A 19,306-nucleotide genomic window follows, 5' to 3' on the forward strand; every position below is an offset into this window, starting at 1 on the left:
AAAGAATTTGGCTGGTTGCCTAGTTAGAAATTAGAGGGTGCATAATAGAGAAAGATATCTATTTTTATTTTTATAAAGATATTTCAACAAAAGTTTCATGCTACAAATTCACAGGATATAAAATGATTGGTGCTCAAAATATCCTGCTGGGAACATTTATAGAGCCCCTGGTTGAGCGACATGAGTAAAGATCTGATATTTTATTTTTTATCTAAACCAACGAGAAAAAATGTGACAAACTCATTTCCCTTATACGAACAGTCAACGGAACAATTCAGCGTGCCCTCAAAACTATACGGACCAGTTTGAGTGTGGGACCTTTCCAGGAAATGCATCTCAGATGTCACCTGTTTGTTGTTTGAACCTGTAACATGGGCTTGTAGTCTGAAGGAGAGTTATGTTTAATTTAAAGTTGCTGCAGAAAAACAAAACGGTGAAATATGGAATCCCTATGCTTGTAAGTAACTTTTATGCGACGATATTTACGGAGACTAAGCAGTTTGAGCTAATATTTGCTAGCAGCTTAGCTGTTTTATGAATGCATGACCCCACCGTGGTGCGTGTAAATGACTTCTTTAACCAGTTCACTCCTAATATTGAAGTAAGATCTTGTATCTGGAACTTCATAATAGTATTAGTTGTTTTTTCGTTTTGTCTTAGTTATAGTTAAATTGGGTGTTAAAGCCCATTTTGGGCATTTCCTTTCTTTGCTGTAAAGACATTTATCTTTAATCGTGACTGTTTAACTGTATTTCAAACCGAATCCCAGGCTTCTATAGTTAGGTATACAAATGTGAGTCGAAGGTTGTAGTGCTTGGTTTTGTTGACAGTTCTAGGAAGGAAGCTGTATTTGTTCGTCTGGTAGGCATACAGGCCCATACAGTGGACTAAATCATTAAGGTTTTAGATAGTTAACAATTCTTGTTCTGTTTTGAAAGTCTTGAAAGCTACAGTGACCGCAGCATTTATTTTCTTATTTATTTATATCCACTTTAACGAGAAATACCTAAGTTATACCATAAAGTACTGTGCAAAGGTCTCGAACCATTCCTGGATTCTTTATATTTTGCCTATCCTTCCTCGTAAGTCACATCCTTACGAAATAAGGGAAATAATCGGTCAAGGACATGACAGATGACCTCACAGGTGCATTTCACCCTTCAGATCCATCTACTGTTCACCTCATCATAAATGGTGTCACTGGCTGTCAGGAAGCAATTCTTAAGGAAGGGAAACAGGAGTCATCCTGAAAATCAGTGACAACAGGTCTGTTGCAGTAATGAATAGAAATCTTATCAAATTATTGGTTCAAACTGTCACCAATATGTGCAGAGGACCTCAGGAGACAGGTACAACAATCCGTTAAACATTGTAGAGGTCTGTCATGGTTTGGGACTTCAGTTCAGCCAGTGGTGTTGGAGATCTTCTCAAAACTGATGGAATTATGAACACAGAAAGTTACCATCAGATTTGATCCACCATGAGAAAGCACGTGATCGGCAACAGCTTCATTTTTTATGCTTTATATACTGTATTTACATGTGTGTTTATTTCAATAAATTGATTGCTGCTATTTACTGATTTACCTAGCAAAATATTACAAAGTGTGGAGTGCTTCCAGACTTTTGCACGGTGCTGTAGATAACCACAATGCTTATGGTTCCATTCTCTTATATTTCTTATTTCAGTTGCTGGTAGTTGGTGGTTCCTTTGGCTTGCGGGAGTTCACACAAATCCGGTATGATTCCCAGAAGATCAGAAAAAGGGTTTGTAGTTTGATTCCTTTTGTATTTTAAGAAGAAGAAAAAGGATTTGGTCGAGGTTTATTCAAAGTCAGTTAATTGTCAGTTACATTTAAACTCCCAGATCTTTATGGTTACATAAACTGTTAAGTGGGAAGACTCCTTCCTATACAATGTAATTAAGTGTACAGTTAGCGGGTAAAATAATTTCTCTCTGTACAATACAGTAGACAGTGTGCAAGTTCTCCACCCAGTGGTTGGAACTGTAATTGCAGCAGATTTCCTCCCAAGTGTAAGGTGTGAAAACAAAACACACTTTGTCTCATTGTTAAGACTCCTGGATTGTTACAGATCAGTACAGTGTGGTCAAGTTTTAAGACATCTGAATTGAATAGTTAGTCTACCCATCTTTTCAGACAAGCGGTAGAGTCGGTAGAAGAGCAAGCTGGGAGAACAAGCTCTAATAATACATTAAATGACAACCAATTCATTAAAATGATAAAAGGTTGGGCATTTATTAGAAGGCATTACAGTCTGATAAGCTGGCTGTGAGGGGAAGTAATAGCACAAGTTTTGTGTTATTTTATTTCGACATACGTTGATGCGTGATACCTGGGTGGGAGCCAGATAGCAGGGGCTTCTTTTCTTATTACTGTCCATGTGAAGCAGCACTAGACTGATGATGATGATGATGATGATCATCATCATCATCATCATGGTGGAGGAGGAGGAGGAGGGCATTGGGCCCCTGGCACTGTGCCTGTGCAGCAGCCCCCACACGTATCACTCTCTTCTGATTGGGCCTGCAGCAAAGAGAATCTTGTTCCTCTCTCTCTGACACTGTGGAGTAAATGTTGAACTCTGCTGTGTGTGTGTTTGCATGTATAATTTAATGCATGGCATATCTAAAAAGTTGTATGCTCATGATTAAAACCACTCTTACTGTTTTTAGCTTGCCTGTTATTGGCCAGTTTCATTCTTTTGTTCTCGCAGATAAGTGCTCACTTAAGTCAGTGAAGCCACTCAGAGTAAGTCACTGTGTGATCCAATTTGCATCTTCCCTTCAATGATTTGATTTAGCCTGTTGGCAGAGATGAACCTGAATGCCTTTTTTATTCCCTGTTCAGATTTTTGTGAACTTTCTTTATTTCTGGCATACCCAGTTTGTACCCAGTTTCAGCTGCTAACACCTCCACAGCAGGTACCTGACTAACTTAGGCAATTAATTCCCTGGTGTCAATGCTCTAGAATATTCTATATATTATTAATAGGCTGTAGTAATGTAGGTCTAATTGTAAATCAATCATGGTGTTATGAAATTCATCAGTCAGCTGTGTAACTGCAGCATTATTGCTGTGAAATATTAGAACTCATTAAAAGTAATGATTCGGAATGGGATTCATTTCAGCCCTATTCTCAGGCAAAATCAATTTGAATTCCAAAGTCCTCATAACTCGACTGGACTCAACTCTCTCTCCGATAACCTTCTTATATGTGTGTGTGTGTGTGTGTGTGTGTGTGTGTGCATGTGTGTGTATATGTAACTGAACTGGGTAATGTTGATGGCAATTCAAGGAGAACAATTTGTACAGTAAAACAGGGTAAATTGGATCCTCCCTCTGGGTTTAGAGAGTTCTACACCGGTGAGACAAAGTGTAGAGTGTTTCTTACTTCTATTTATAGTCACAAGGAAAGTAGTTCACCTCTTCTGCATATGTCATCTTTTAAATAGCATAATACATAATATTTAATAACATTGTGGGAAATGAAATGGTGACCTCATTTGCAAGTTGCAACTATACAAACCTTCTCTTACCTCATTTTAGTACTTTTAATTTCCTCTTAACAAACTATCTACAAATCAATCATTCAAGCAAGGGGAGCCTTTGCATAACCTCTTTATTTCTTACTGTTGGAATTTAATTCTGTGACGCTGTGACAGCTAAGTAAACATTTTTTTCCCCCATCCTGCAGTTGGATCCTTCACTGGAGGCTAAAGTGAACATCCAGAGGCAGCCGGTCATACTGGAAGAAGAGTACGAGGTAAGGGGAACAAGGCTGTGAGACTAGCAGTGGAATAGATCAAAGACTCTGACTTGTGTAGTGTGTCTGCAAGAAAGCTGGGAGAGCAAAAATCATGCTTTTAAGTGTCAAAATGCCTCACTGACAGAAGTTTTGGTGCATTGTTAAAAATTTTAAGTACCAGGTTAATTTACAGGAAAGATTGACAAGATAGTGAAACCTGCTGTGATGTATGGTTCGAAGAAAGTGGCACAGACAAAAAGACAGGAGCTGGAGGTGTGGCAAAGGAAGAGATGCAGAAAGTGAAGATTTGGATGTGGACAAGATTGAAAATTAGTACATCGGAGGGACAGCACAGATTGAGTGGCTTGGAGACAACGCTGAGATGGTTTGAGGATGGTGGATGTATTAGACAAAAATGTTAAATATGGAGCTCAATAAGGCAAGAGGAGAGTTTGTGTGACAGAGGAGGATGTTAGCATAGGATGAGATGAGGGCAGATGATCCTCTTTTATATTTTTTTGTTTGTTTTTTCATTCAAGGCATCTTGGAGTTTAACTCTGCCTCTTGTGGGTTTTTTGCTTTGCAGAAGCTAAAGGAGATGAATTTGGACGAATGGAAGAACATCCGTGGCCCTCGTCCCTGGGAGGACTCCAGGGAGTACCAGGAGCAGCAGCGCAGGAAGCTGAGCAATAAAGACTGAGACTGGAGGACATCAGGCTGAGCAGACACACACACAAATACACACCGGGAACATTACAAGAATGAACTGTGGAGAGACCTGAGATTCAGTTATGGTAGTCTCTGCAGCTTCAGGGCCTGGACTCTTTTGTCTTTGCTTGTGCAGGAATTCAGACTTGGGGAATATACATTAATAGGCGATAATGGTTTCTTCTGGTTGTAACATGTTCACAGCTATTAGTCAGACTGATGTATCATCAGGACCATTTCTGCGTTCACAGATAAATTCATGTGGTGTCCAATATTAAGTAATATTATTATTAATATATATTTATATAGATATAATGCAGTCATAAAACACATGCTGTCTCCATTGTTTTCAGCACGTGGAGCAGAGTAGGCTTCACACCTGAATACGTGGTGGTGCAGAGTCAAGCGGTGTTTTCTGATTTGCTGGGAAGTTGATAGACAATGACTTTATCATCATTTTTTTACACCCAAAATACCAGCATTGTGATTGGCTCAAGCTGTCCATTACTACTATTATTATGCCATAGAAGCAAAACTGGTGTTATAATTAAAAAAAAAGTTGATACTTATAATTTAATGCACAAATATAAATCAGGTGTCACCTGTCTCAGCCAGCAGGTGGCCCATCTGTGTCCTGCTGCATCTTCCACAAAGAAAGGATTGTATATCCATGTATGATTTACATGACTCAATAAATTATTGTTGTTTATCCACAGTGTTGCCTTCACTTTCATTTTGTTTTTGACAAAAGCCGGTGGATGTGGTGGGTCTTTGTTTACAATGGTATTGCATTGATTTACCAGTTGGAAGCATAAAGGAATAAATAAGAGAACAGTCCAGCCTTTCCTCAGGCTTTATACTTCTCGACAGTAATCTGTTTTTCTGACAGTTATTACTTTGCACTGCAGTGGATTTATTGTGCTTATAATAGAAATAGTATTACCTTTTAGCTTTTTTGGTCCTAAAAACAAAAGAACATGATATTTTCTGTATGCAACAATGGCCCTAGATTCGTACGTTTAGGTAATGTGTGGGTGAGTGACAGATAATGCATGTGCTGCCTCATCTCATTCAGCTGTGAAATGAGATGTAATGAATATTCTTCAGGTGCATGAAAATGTCTTGGGATACATTTTCCGCAATCCCTTTTTTACGTTCCTGACTTTTGAGCTGTTTTAATACAGAGTGTTCTTGGGCTCAGGAAACAAACAGCAGATCATATGTGAGGGTTATTTTTCCCATGCACAGGTTGTACAAAAATACATCTTGCTCAGAGTGCTGTTTTGTCATAGGCTGTTTGAATGTGTGGCAAAGCGCCATGAAGTAGCAATCGCCTGTTATCCGCCAAACACCTCTGAATAACAAAGCGGAGTAATCAAGTGTTTATAACAGGATTAGCGGATCACATCAAAGCTCTTGCGTCAGGCGGAGGGTTGATAAAAATGTCTGGTGTTTTGCGAAGAGGCTTCTAAAATTAGAATAGCCACATGTTGGTGCATTTGTAATCTTAGAGGTGAATCACACACTCGTGCTGGATGCTCCACCGGGTGGCTCCAGGGCTGTTTTTGATTAGATGAATACTGTCTAGAAATAAGAACTACAGTGAGGATGCTGCTGTTTCTTTGGGACAGAAAAGATATTGAGTTTGATGATGCTCATTAAGCTTGGCCTCAATATACTGAGGGGTTAGCTGTGGTGGTGGTGGAAAAAAATATTATTTTCTTTATTAAATAACAGGAACATTTGAAAATGTGATACAATAAAAAGTGACACATTCAAAGTCTAAGTAAAAGAAGCACTACAATCAGACTAACAAACAAATCAAACAGTTGTGGTAGAAAGGGAACTGGCAGTGTGTTTTTTCGTGATGTGGAAAAGTGTTCCATCAATTTTGACAAGATCATCAACATCACTGGATGAAATGCAGCCAAAAACCCTAAAACATTCATGAAAAAGCAGCCAGTGTCCAAAGAAAAACTTTGAAAGACGTTAAGAGAACCTAGAAAACTATTACTCATGATCATTTTTTCCAAAAATAACGAAATATAAAATTAAAAATCTGGCTCCTAGAAAGCAAAGATATAAAGAAATGGGGGTAGCTCAAGATTTTTCCGTGGACATGATAAATATTTGTCAGCATGAACGTGGTTGATATTAACATGGTAACAAATGGATCACAGCATGATAGTATTAGCAGTTAGCTTCCTCACAGATGTCCTTTCATCACTGCAGACTTTTGGCGTCGGTCTCCTAAACACAGATTGCACCATGTCCTGGAAAAAAAACAAAAAAAAAAGAGACAAAAAGAAACAAGATTCTTGGACGAAGTGTAACACATGTCTAGGAAAGTGGGCCCTTCTCTTGCTAGCAAGGAAATCTCTAGAAAACAAAATGATGTGTGAAATTAGGTGAGGTGGCTTTGCTTTCAGCTAAACATCCCACTCATTTAGCCGTTTCTTTATTTCCTCCACACTGTCCTACTTCACTGTACATTATATGGAAGTTATTTAGCTCAGTGTTTGGTGAACCGTGTAACCTTGTTAATTGTGTACGGCTCTACAGCCTCGCAGCTTTTCCACAGAGCCTACTTCAAGTGAGTCACGTGAAGAAGACTTAAGAGCGCTGAAGCAAAAGACATGTTACAGCTCTACAGTTCTACGATGAGGAGATATAGCGGGGGTGTAGTCATCAGAGGCCAAAATAGGTCAGCCTGGAAGGGCTTGCTATCGTAAGTGAGCTGCCAAGATGTGTTATGAGATGGAGCCCATATTTGAAAAACATACGCCCATTCACATGCACATCAATTTTTTATTAGAGAATGCAAGAAAATGCAATTAAATATTAAGTGGACAAGGCTAAACAAGGGGGGAATGAAATTCAATATTTACCATGTTATTTGATGAGAACTAATGAAGTTTGAGAAACAAGAATTGTGGAGTCGGTTGAGATTCTGGGCAATGTGACAACTGGGGCTCTCAAAATAATCTTGAGCATCTTCCAGTGGCCCTATTCAGCTCTGGGGCCCCTCCACCAGTCGATTCCCCCTTTAATTAGCAGCCCTGCAAGTCTGGTTTTTAATCTGCCAAATCATCACAACTCTGATGTGGAAACGCTGCAGAAAAAGCGTTCTGCTCACAGTCCTTTTGGCCCTTGATGAATGAAAAATTCCCTCTCCGCAGATTCACTCACACATTCCCCAGATGATGATTAATTACCACTGGTATTATCTCATGAGAAGACATTTTTCACAAGGATTGCAGACATGACTATTCACTTCAGTGAGAGAAATGCAGAATATAATATCTCATTTGTCATCATCGGGTGAATTCTCACACCAGACTGAAATCGCAACGTTTTGATATTTGTTACTTAATGCTAATCAGTGACAGCTTAACCAGCAGACTGTCACTTATATAGGGAATGGTAGTTTGATTAAAAATCATCACCAGAAAATTAAAAAGAAATACTGTGTCACTTTGATGACACAAAGTAAACACTGGAGAATTGATTCTTTCCAGGAACTGTATTTAATGTGATCTTTGACGTTAGCATCAATGCTGCTATTTTAAAGCTGCAACAAGCAGAAAGTTTGAAATCTTTAAGTCACAGAGACTGACGTTCAGATTTTTGATGAATTTGCTTTTTAGAGAACTCGATGTACAGGCATGGTTAAAAAAAAAAAAAGAACGTATGCCCACTATGTCCAGATTTGACATATCTGGACATAATAAAAAAATATCTAGTTCTCACCAGGTGTTAATATCTCAATATTATAAACAACAACACATATTACAGAATGTTGTTATTTAGTTTAAAAAAAAAGCCAAGTCAAGCCAAGCCACTTTTAGCAGCAATAACTTGCAGTAATAACTTTGTTTGATTTTATCACTCTCACATCAATGTGGAGGAATTTTGCTTTGCTCTTGTTATTTCAATTCATTAAGATTTGCAGAAATTTGTTCATGCAAAACAAACAAAGAACTGCACACATCTGTATTGCACTCATTTGATTTCGGCACCATTTTCTCTGCAATAACTTCAAAAAGGCCAGTTTAGTTAGGCATGCAGGAGGGGTTTCCACAAGTACTATGTCCTTTTTAGTAGGGTAGTCACTCGCTAACTGTCTATTGTCCTCTGTATTATAATTGACTGAGGATTTGAATATTCTTCCTGGCTGGGGGCAAAATAATTAACATCATGGAAGAATAACTTGTGCATATCATCACAGATACAAGGCTTTCTCTGTAATATATCAATATAGTTATATATTTTAAAGAAACATTGATTTTTCTGTCTAAATTCAGTCATCTATCAGTTAAAATGTTAATAACTCAATTATTAAACTTAAACTTAAACTTTGTTTCATGATGATGCCCGGTATTAGACTCCATTCAGTCAGTATCAGTTTGTAGTTTCAGGATTTTCTATGTTATATCTGTTAAATTTTATACATTAAAGGAAAATAACAGAGTTTTATCAAATATGAAAACTGTCTTTAGTTAGGGAGAGCCTTCATTACCCTTCTGAGTCTCAGAGAGATGCAGAAAATAGAGACTTTTACTACCTGGAGGAGGGGGAAGAGAGGAGGAAAAGTGAGTCGAGAAATGGCCCTTGTGCTTATTTTATTTAGGCCCGCTTTCTCTCTTTTTCTTTCATTTCTATAAATAGACAGACGCTTGGCAGCTGAGGGGGTAGTCCACGCAGAACAAATGCACCCCCTGGCTGTTTCACTTCATTCGCCACATAATGAGCCAGACGGAACACGCACAGATCGCCGCCGTCACTTCCACTCTCCCCGCGACCGAGGCAGGGGCCACACGTTGCCATGGAGATGTGGCTGTGGGGCACAGGGGCCCGGGCGATGTGACGCTAAGTCCCTCAGTCGAACTGACCTCTCCGCCTTGATCTGTGTCTCATCCGGTCTTCCTTCATATCGCCATCCCGTACTTTTGATGCTCCACCCTCCATCCTGTCCTTCTGTCTTTCATTCAGCACCATAAGGCACAAGGGAGACGAGTAGATGAATGTGGAGTCCAGTGTCCTACACTCGTCTTCTGTGCACCGTCCCTCTGATGTAATGGAGTCGGTGCGGGTATCCCTCACTCACCCATCTTCCCCTGCAAATATATTCCGGACCAGTGAACCACTGAATGCTCAGCTCCAATAGCTGCAGCTGCGGAGGTGGCACTCTTCATAGACAGGCTACACTATGTGAGCAAATACTGAAGTAAAAGTGCATTTATCATATATTTGGGAAAGCTTAGTGGTTCCTCTCTATCTGCACTCAGTACAAATTTATGGACTGTCAGGTTTTTATTTGAGGAGAGGATTTATTGGTGCACAGTGGTAAAGCTTTTATTGCATTATAGAAAAAATAACCAGCTCGTCCTCTCAATTTGATTATGTGCATCCCCACCTAATCAAGCCAAAGCATGTATGTCTGGATGATGGGATAAAGGTGATGGGGTTTGGCTAGATGCCACAAAAAGAAGAAAAGATTTCTAGTGCAGTGGAGGTGTGAGCTGTTCTACCATATTAGGATTTTTCCTTCTGGGACTACAACATTGTGAGTATATTTATATGGCAAACATATTCAAACATTTGAGCAAATTCTTGCAGCACGTTTTGTACAGCAATCTACTGTTATTTGTAAGCATAGATGCGGAATAAAAATGCTGGTCGCCCTATGGTGTGATTTGTTCCCATTTCTTGAGCTGAATATATGAGAAATGCCAAAGATAACACTTTGCTGGGCATAAAATAGTATTTTGTTTTGTCCCAGACAGCTATTAGGTGAAAACTCGGCATATCTCAGCAGGGTCCAGGGAACTAGAAGGACAAAGAAAAAGTGCCAGGCCTAAAAATTATCTACAGCAGATGAACTATGTCTTAAAGTCACGTCCTTAAGAAAAACAAAACTATCAAACAAAACTGACAAATGACATAGGAGAGGTTGATCTTCCCCATTGGTTGATCCATCTACTGTTCACCGAAGCCTCATCTGAATCCTGGACCTCAGAGGTCTCAGTGGATGGTGGTAGCTCTCAAGAAACCAAGTGTGGAGAAAAAGCTGAGGTGTGCCAAATTACACAAGAACTTGACTGAAAATCTCAGACAGCAGGTCTTATGGAGTGATGAATCCAAATTCTAAATTTTTTGTTCAAGTCATCGTCATGCACGAAGGAGGTCAAAATTGATGGAATTATGAACACAGAACAGTACAATCAGATTTTAATCCACTATGCAATACTATCTGAAATGAACTAACTGTCAACTGACCTAATTTTTTCATGGGGAATGATCCCAAACAAACTGCCAACGCAGTAAAAGCATGCCTGGATAGAAAAAACTCACGGTAGAAGACGACCAGTCCTTGATTGGACTTCTTCAGAATTAGATGATAGATCTACTTCTGATGCATCCTGGGTGGTGGTAGTGTGTGTCAGCTCATCTCAAGGATAGAAGGGGCTACCAGATGTGGTCACAGGTTTCTCATGACATTACAAATGCTACAATCAAATGTCTACATGGTAGATAACACTAAAACTAATGTATAATGCCAGACAGCCATTTAGCTAAGCAGTGAAAACCAAATGACCCTTCAGCCTAGCCATATTTTGATTTAAATCACACTCCATGCATCTTTTAAGTCTTCAGAGTGACTGCCATCCCTGCGATCCTGATGCAAGGTGACTCTCTAACTTTCTTGTTTCACAGGTTCACCGTTCATTACCACCTATTGTAAGTGGACATCGCCTAGGGGGTGATGTTGATGTTAACTTTCCCGATGACCGCTCCCTCCTGTTTCTCTCTCTGGCCGCTCCCACAGTGCCTTTGCCTGGGTGGGCAAAGTTGTTGCATCTCAATCCTACAAATTATCAGCAAGTGCCGAGTGCAGCACAGAGAGAGAGAGTGAAATTACGAATCAGAAAATGCAGGTGCAGCACTATTCTCTCCTGCTATGCTGTTTTATTCCCCACTGCTGCTGGTGCTCCTGCGTGGTGTGGCATGCCGTTGTCAAGCTTCTTGTGGTAAAACAGTGAAGAGAGAAATTAGCAAGGAGGAGCTGGAGAAAAGTTGCCTTATTCTGAGAATCTATGTCAGCAGTCAGTTTTCAGAGCTAAGACCATCAAGCCACCCTCCCCCTTGTAAGTGCTGCTCCTCTCAGTGGGTAGCACAAGCAGGCCTGGTGTATAATCCATTAATCATCACTAAATGCATTGAGGACTTTGATGAGAGGGGCAAGAGCAGGCATTGAATTCCAATCATGTGATGCATGCTGGGTGCAGGTACACTTAAGCACCACCAGTATGTCCAGTGTATTCTCAGCCTCCACCCTTTTTCCTGCAGATAAGAAAACTTCATTAAAAATCCAACTGTAGTCTCCATACTAATTACAGCATTGCATGTAGAGGAGTGGAGGATGGGGGAGTGCTAGTGGTTTGGACTACCTGGACAGATTGGCTCATCATAGCACCCCTCCCCCTCTTTACCGCCGCACTCCTCACACACAGACGCACGCACACAAAAACACAGTCTGTCCATTTGGGGAGTGATTGTTTTTGAATCTCAGACTTGAATTCAACAAGCATGGAAATCTGAAGAGGCTAATGAGATTCTGTACCACAGTGCCGGACTATGTAATTAAAATCGGATCCAATTGATTTTTCCTGCTTTGCATACAGGCTCCGTCCCAACAGAGAGGGACTCTGCATGCTGCAGTAAGAGTCTATCCGTGTTGTTTCTAGACAGGGGAATAATTATTCATTATTGATTAACTGCTAATTATTTTAAAAGACTTAAATACCGGAATTAATTTTACATACAGTTTGGTTTGCTCTGGGAGTTTAAGGATTTTTCCCCCTCCCTCACAGTGCCTCAGGCCTGTATGATGCTATAATTAGAGGTGGTGGTGGTGTCAACATCCTCCTGCTTTGCTCCCGTCTCTGGGGCTTCGTCTGTCTCGTCAGCAGGGTGATTGTGCTGCATCAAGGACTGTGTGCCCAGCGAAGCTCTTATTGACTAGTAATGCATATAACTGGAGATAGAGATCATCGGGTTGTGCAATGCAACTAAACAATGGGCACAACAACACAGAAGAGCTGATGAGAGATCATTGAGAATGTGTTCAGCAGGACCACCAAGTGATCCCTTGTCGATGGTAACCATATTCAAATAACTTGAATGGGTTTCCTTTTATGAAAGAATTATACGTATTAGTACTCATTTTTGATGTTATATGTTTTAATTTTTCTAATTCCTTGGTGATTTGATATATTGGATGCATGTGTTTATAAATGTAAGTACAAACATGATATAAAAGCTTTTTTTGCCCTGTTGTTTTGTTACTTATAGTTAAATTACACCTTTTGTGCCCTGACACATTCAGTATGTTTTCATGTACTCCATCTGATTTTCTCAGGATCATTAATAGAATATATCCTATTCTAATGTTACACCTCTAAAGGCAGCCTTTATCCCTAATGCTGATACTAATTAGGGTGGTAAATGGAAATGGAATAGTAATTATATTATACTATTTTCTACTCTTACTGAGCACTCAAAGTGCTTTCTGCTTAGTCAATGACCTGCTCTGCCTCCTGAGCCACAGCCACCTGGATATAATTTGTATGTTGACAACTTGCAAGTGTTCTTGTTGTGTGATTGATTGTACCGCTGCCTGATGACAATATAATGCATCAAATGTGGGTTTAACTAGCAGGAACGACAGATTGTGGCGCCATCAATTTATTGCTTATTTTTCAGGGACTTCTGTATTATAAACGTCCAACAAAGACTCTTATGAAAAAGCTTCTGTCGCCTGATATGAAACATAATAAATAACAACAAGAAGCACCATGTCGTCACTGAACATGCAGTTCATCCAATGGCCACTTGAGGCTTGTTTTTTATAGATACCCATGCTAAAAACGCCCACAAGAATTAAGAAGACAGCAGACAGCTTCAAAAAAGTATTGTATTTTAAATCTCACACATTTTATTTGTGTTAATGAATATTTGCCACTTCGAACACAGGTGTCTTTAGGCAACAGATGGCTGCTAAACTGAGTCACTGAATTGGACCTCTTGACAGAGATTAAGTTGTTGGTTACTTTTGGAGCAAATTTTAATGTCATTATTTCACAAATCATAATTAACTGTACTAAGGGAGCTCGAGGAGGTGGTCAGGAAGAAGGAGGTCTTGACGTCTCTGCGTAAACTGCTGCCTCCACGACCCGGACTTAGATAGTTGGTAGAAGATGGATTGATGTCCACCACTCCAAGTCCACCTCTGAGTGACTCCAAAACAACAGAATGAAGGTTTTGAAGTGGCCTGGTCAAAGTCTGGAATATATCATATTGAGATGCTTTGGAATGACCTTAAAAAGCCTGTAATACTAGAGAGGCCCTCCAGTGTGGCTGATTTAAAACAATTATGCAATAATTGTTATTTAATAGTAATAATAATAATAATAATGATAGTGGGCCAAAATTCCTCCACAGCAGTATGAAAGAGTCTGTGTCAGTTATAGATAGGGTTGCCAACTCCCTGAAAAATAAATAAGGGACACCTCGTGGCCAGGGCCGGGCAACCCAGTTGTCTTCACCCTTCCCAGTGTGGTAGCTCTTTTTTTGTGTGTGAAATTATTTTTTAACCATTTGACTTGAATTTGATTTAAGCAGATGCATATTCTTTGTGATATGACCATATGGGAAACAAATGATCATTTAGCCATTTATTTTTAGCTCAAAATGACAACATTAACACAGTAAAACAGGTCTCTTTCTTAAACAGAAGCCTGTCATGCTTAACTTTTGAGAATATAAGTAAATCTTTCTTTAAAAGAACTCTGTCCTGCTTAACTTAAAATTATATAAATTAATAGAAAACAATAGAACAAAAATATTCTTGTAACAGTGCACATTTAGTGCATTTAGTACAATTGGCTTCAGCTGAGGTATTATTTCAGCTTTTCTAATGCTAATCAGCTGCTCCTGTTTGTAAACCCGCTTGTTCCCATGATTACGCATCTTAACTCATCATCATTATTCATCTATGTATTACTTTTATGTATTAGTCATCTATTTGTTGTAATCATCTATCCTTGCAGTTGTTTATTACACAAAATAAATTATATTATCACACTTCTGGCCACATAGCGCTGATATTCACTGCACATGCCCATATTAACCTTAACCAGAGGGTTTAAAAAAAACAAACCAGTGTTTACATACCATATCTGCTTCTGCCGTGGCCTGGTGGACAAGAAATTGGTTAAGGGTTCCCCGAGCTTTCACGCCCCTCATGTTCTTCATGTGCCCACCACTAGAAGCATGCCTATGGAAAAAGTGCGCCGGCACACAGTGCAGTGCGCTTTATAGGTGTTATCGTGCACTTTCCCAGCCAGGTGTTTCCCTTTTCCCATTCCTCCCTGTACTTTTGCAGCCTTTTTTTTTCTTTCTCTGAGCAACAAACATTGCTGCTCTAATGCTGGGCTTACACTGTGCGATTTTCGGCCCATTTTGTGCCGATTTTTGAGTCGTGCGACCGATTTGGTGATCGGCCCGATTTTGGCCTGCATCGTGTAGTATAGAGATTGAAAATGTGACGTCATTCAGGGGTAAAACCGCAAAGGATTCTGGGAACTCGTGGCAAGAGGTACTAGCGCACGCAGGCTTTCAATTGAAATCAGTTACAGCGATAAAAAGAAACACAAAAATGTCAAGAAGCTGTTGTATTATTAACTGCAATAGCCGGTCGCATGACAGCCACGGGAAGCCGACGGGTAAAGAGATCGGTTGTTATCGGATTACGTCGTTGAAGAGAAATTGTTCAAGCCATGTTTCCGAAGTAACAAAGACGCGACTGGATTGCAGCCATTCAAAGATCAAATATAACGTCCCAGAACACTCCAGCTCACAGGTTAGTCTGCTCCAAGCATTTACACGAAGGTCAGTCTGCTGTTGTAGTTAATGCGTCATTTTTCTTAACATAATTGGTGATATAGGTTACAAGCAAGTCTGGCGCTGAACAGAAATTGTCGCGCTATGCTCCTTTGTTTATTGTGCATAAATAGTGAATTGTCCTGACACAATATTGCGTTTCGCTTCTGTTATTACCATGGTACATTGACAAAAACATATACTTTTATTCACAGGATAAAACAGTTGTTTTGTATCACTAATTGCCCAGTACGATTACAGCATACAATATTATTGTCACTGCTACATTTCTGTGATGACCAGAAATTATTTCCACTACTAATTAATTACCATTGAGCTCAAAGGTCCTATTAATAAACGGTTAACGAATGTGTATTTATGAAGACGATTTGTGAGACTGGTAAACTTATGATATGTACGATGGTCTTTACTTTCTACACGGTGCATTTCAAGGTCCTGTACCCATCTGTCGGTAAACTGTACCTGGGCTTGTTGCAGTGACCTGAAGTTACTAAACTTCACGAGTGTATGCACTCACTCCAAGAACCATATCATTATAAATATGAGCGTGGTGAAAGTTGGGCAGCACGCAAACGTATTTTGTCCACTCTGTGTGCTCGTAAGGGTCTAACCCTTTCACTGGTTTGATTTTTTTCCTCGTATCTTTTCTTTGACTGTTCATTAAGTCTGTCTTTGTACGGACCGGCATTGTTCTCCTTCGTTTTGTACATACCTTTTTGGGGGGCAAAGAAAAAGCAAGTATTTATTGGAACCGAAGAATGAACGTTTTGCGGTGCTGCAAATGCTTGCATTTGATGCGGTACTTGGATTGTTTTGCCACGAGTTCCCGGCATGCAATGCGCGAAAGTCACGTGGTCTGTCAATCTGTCGTGGGGTAACGAGAAGCGATTAACACCTCACGACCAGCTCCCGATCATCAATCGCTCGTGAGCCGCTTACACTGCTCACGCGCAAACACGTAAACGTCGGTGAAGAAGATGGAGCAGCACAGCTGTGCAACGTGTGATCTGGACACAAGCGATGGAGGCACAACTTGTAGAACTTTGGAAAGCTCACCCGAGCCTTTTCGATGTGGCATCACAAAATTATCACGACCACAACAACCGTGAAAATAGTTGGATTTACATCGCTGCTCAATCACAGCTGCCTGATCAGTGTTTTTCATTAGCAATTTAGCAAAGTTAATGGTGGTGGTGTGTGTGTCTGTGTGAGTGTAAGACGGAGAGAGAGAGCGCGACAGATTTTCTGTTATAACCTTCATTTTATGGACGCACAGTGTGAGCACTCAGGTCGCATCAGAGCATCGGGCGGTATAGTGTGAGACCCTGCATCGTGACCTACCAACTTCTAACCCCTGCGAGTCAATCGTGCAGTTTGAAAATCTCACAGTGTCTGCCCAGCTTTAGGTGTACTGTCGTCCGAGACTTGCACCGCAGTGTCGGCGTTTGTTTCCCTGTTGGCCATGCTTCTTGTTGTGGTCATCTGTTGTCTTCCGGTATTTTCTCCGTAAGCGACCTTTCCTCGACCAATGAAATGAGCGGTAATCTGAATTGTCATAAGTGTGCTGTCAGCTCATTGGTCACAAAGCAGGAGAGGGGCTGGGAATTATGTTTTCAAACAAAGCGTTAATTCCATTAACATTTATAGACTACTTTTGATTCTCACTGTATTCCGGGACAAAGTGCGTCCCTTATTAGCTCAATACGGGACGTGTACTTTTGTTTCGAAATACGGGACGATTCCGTTTTTTAAGGGACGGTTGGCAACCCTAGTTATAGAAAACACTTCTATTGCCGTTCTTGCTGCCATGGCTCTAACGAATGGTTCTAACTGCCTGGTAAGGACACCTGTCACTCAACACAGACATCTGACTGACTCAGTCCTTCTGGTGGAAGAGTTATAAAACTAATTCCCCTCACCCCACAACTTTTGTGAATGATGTAGAGGTAGCCATTTTTAACATGATAATCCAGGAGGATTGACTCCCTTTTGCAGGCAGCCTCTAGTGGCACCTAGGGGAACTGCCATTTTTGTCACTTGCCCTGCTTGGATTCAGCTGTAGCTTCTACTAACCAAGCTGGGAAGCATTGGCTGATAACTTCGTCTTTGAGATCAGCCATCATGACATAACAAAGTAAGTTAAGAGTCCGTGTTTGTGTGAGTAAAACACGTGTGCTGATGTGTTGGGCCTTTAATGTTTGCTGGTATTTTAAGTTGGCTCTTTAAGTGCATGCCTACAGCCATTGTAGGTTATATAATAATGCTCATAAGATGGAAAGAAATTGTTAAGATTAGTCCATCGTATCATATACGCGTATCCAGCGTATCCGCGCGTTATTTCTGTGGGAATAACAAATAATAATAATAATAATAATGATTAGTATCTGTGGGAATTGGCCAGCCAGAGTAATTTTCATCTCGCTTCTGTGGCATATTGTATTTGCTAGAGTTAACAAATGATCTAAAGAACTACAAAATAAAAAGAAAAACAAACAGGAAAAAACAGCAATCAGTTTTTGTGTCAAAACCTTTGATCTCCTACCTCTCGATTATCCCCTTCCTCTCATTCTTAGCAGCAGCGGACTGTGGGTCTGGAAGAGATTCACGGTTTGTGTTGCAGGTTTCTTCTCTCAGCTGATGGTGACGTAGTTGCGCGCCTAACAGAGTCGGTCTGTGTGACTTTTAGAAATGGGGGGCGGAGGGCTGTAGGGCGCAACCATTTCACACCATCGTCGCGTGAGAGTGGTTCTAATATTGATAACTATACAAATTTTTTAAATATTACTCACGCGAGGACGGCACGCTCATCTCCAGCTTTTACTGCAAGCTGCAGAAACTGACTTTGAGGGGAGCGCACAGGAGACACACCGCGGTCATTCCGATGGTGCGCCAAGTCCAGCAGAGAACCCTGGCAACTCAGAGAGCTGGATGCACAGCTGAGCTTTCCATGAACACACGATGTCACATCTGTAGCGAAGACAGCAGGCGGGGAGCTTTACGCCAGTGTCTCTAACAGCCACATCACAGATTTCTTGCGCTATCGCAGCCGAGAGAGGAGGAGGAGGAGAGCGCTGATTCACGGCTTGCAGGAGGAGGGAGAGCCGTGCGGACAGGCTAAGAGGATCCATCTCCACCAAGGCTGCAACCTTAAAATACTGACCACCCCCCTCCTCCTCCTCCCTTGTCACTGACAGCTTTGCGACCCGGTCAATCCGTCAGACGGGGAGGATCTGGGCAGGAGGGCGCTAAGGCAGGAGAAGACCAAAGGCGATCACCTCTGGCCAGTTTGATCCAATCGCCAATCTCGAGCAGGCTGGAGACCGAGACAGCGGCATCACTGGGGGATTTTGGTCCGAGGAGCACGTTAGACTAAAGAAATCCAAACAGCGAGGTTATTTTGAGACTGTTGGCAGGCTGATCTGCGCGGTAAAACAATAATAAAGGGGGCGGACAGGAGCTATTTCGCAGTCGCTAAACTCCCCGGAATACAAATCCAGGTAGGTTACAATGAATAAGGCATGATTCAAACTCGCAGGTATGTCTATAGAACCTAGTCTTCGTGACATGGAGGGCAACTTGGTATGGCACAAAGACAGAATTTTAAATATAATATGCTGCTGAACACGAATCACATTACATGCGTTTTAAGATGCAAAAACAGGCGATAGCTGGATGCGGTCTGTCACTCCGGAGCGCTTCATTCTGCCCAGGCTTTAACCTGTCTGTCCGCTCACACTGCTCCTCGTGATTGTGCAGATATGATCCATTGCAACGGACTGAAATGGATTCGTGATACACTCTAATGGGTGTGCCATTAAAATAATTGGCGTCTGGCAACGCAACTGAAGGATACCGGTTGTTACAGC

At 40.9% G+C, this 19,306-nt stretch overlaps 2 protein-coding genes across 3 annotated transcripts in view; both read left to right on the plus strand.

Moving 5' to 3' along the window:
- Positions 1-294: 294 nt before the first annotated feature.
- Positions 295-5,190, plus strand: LOC102300432 (cytochrome c oxidase assembly protein COX16 homolog, mitochondrial). Its single transcript, XM_005933997.3, has 4 exons — positions 295-457; positions 1,689-1,766; positions 3,717-3,785; positions 4,354-5,190. Exons 1-4 carry the CDS (start codon positions 398-400, stop codon positions 4,465-4,467), a joined length of 321 nt encoding a protein of 106 aa, XP_005934059.1. The 5' UTR covers positions 295-397; the 3' UTR covers positions 4,468-5,190.
- A 12,990-nt stretch (positions 5,191-18,180) lies between these two features.
- slc8a3 (solute carrier family 8 member 3) overlaps positions 18,181-19,306 on the plus strand; it is a 140,376-nt gene continuing 139,250 nt past the window's right edge. Inside the window, exon 1 of one of the 2 annotated variants that reach the window (XM_005934004.3) lies at positions 18,181-18,937. The gene's annotated coding sequence lies outside the window, so the exon portion shown is untranslated. The remainder of the gene's footprint in view (positions 18,938-19,306) is intronic. The other variant, XM_005934005.3, reaches the window with a different exon arrangement.

The sequence above is a fragment of the Haplochromis burtoni genome, unplaced genomic scaffold (genome assembly GCF_018398535.1).
Source record: "Haplochromis burtoni strain Fernald_Lab_line unplaced genomic scaffold, NCSU_Asbu1 Contig_176, whole genome shotgun sequence".
Lineage (NCBI taxonomy): Eukaryota > Metazoa > Chordata > Actinopteri > Cichliformes > Cichlidae > Haplochromis > Haplochromis burtoni.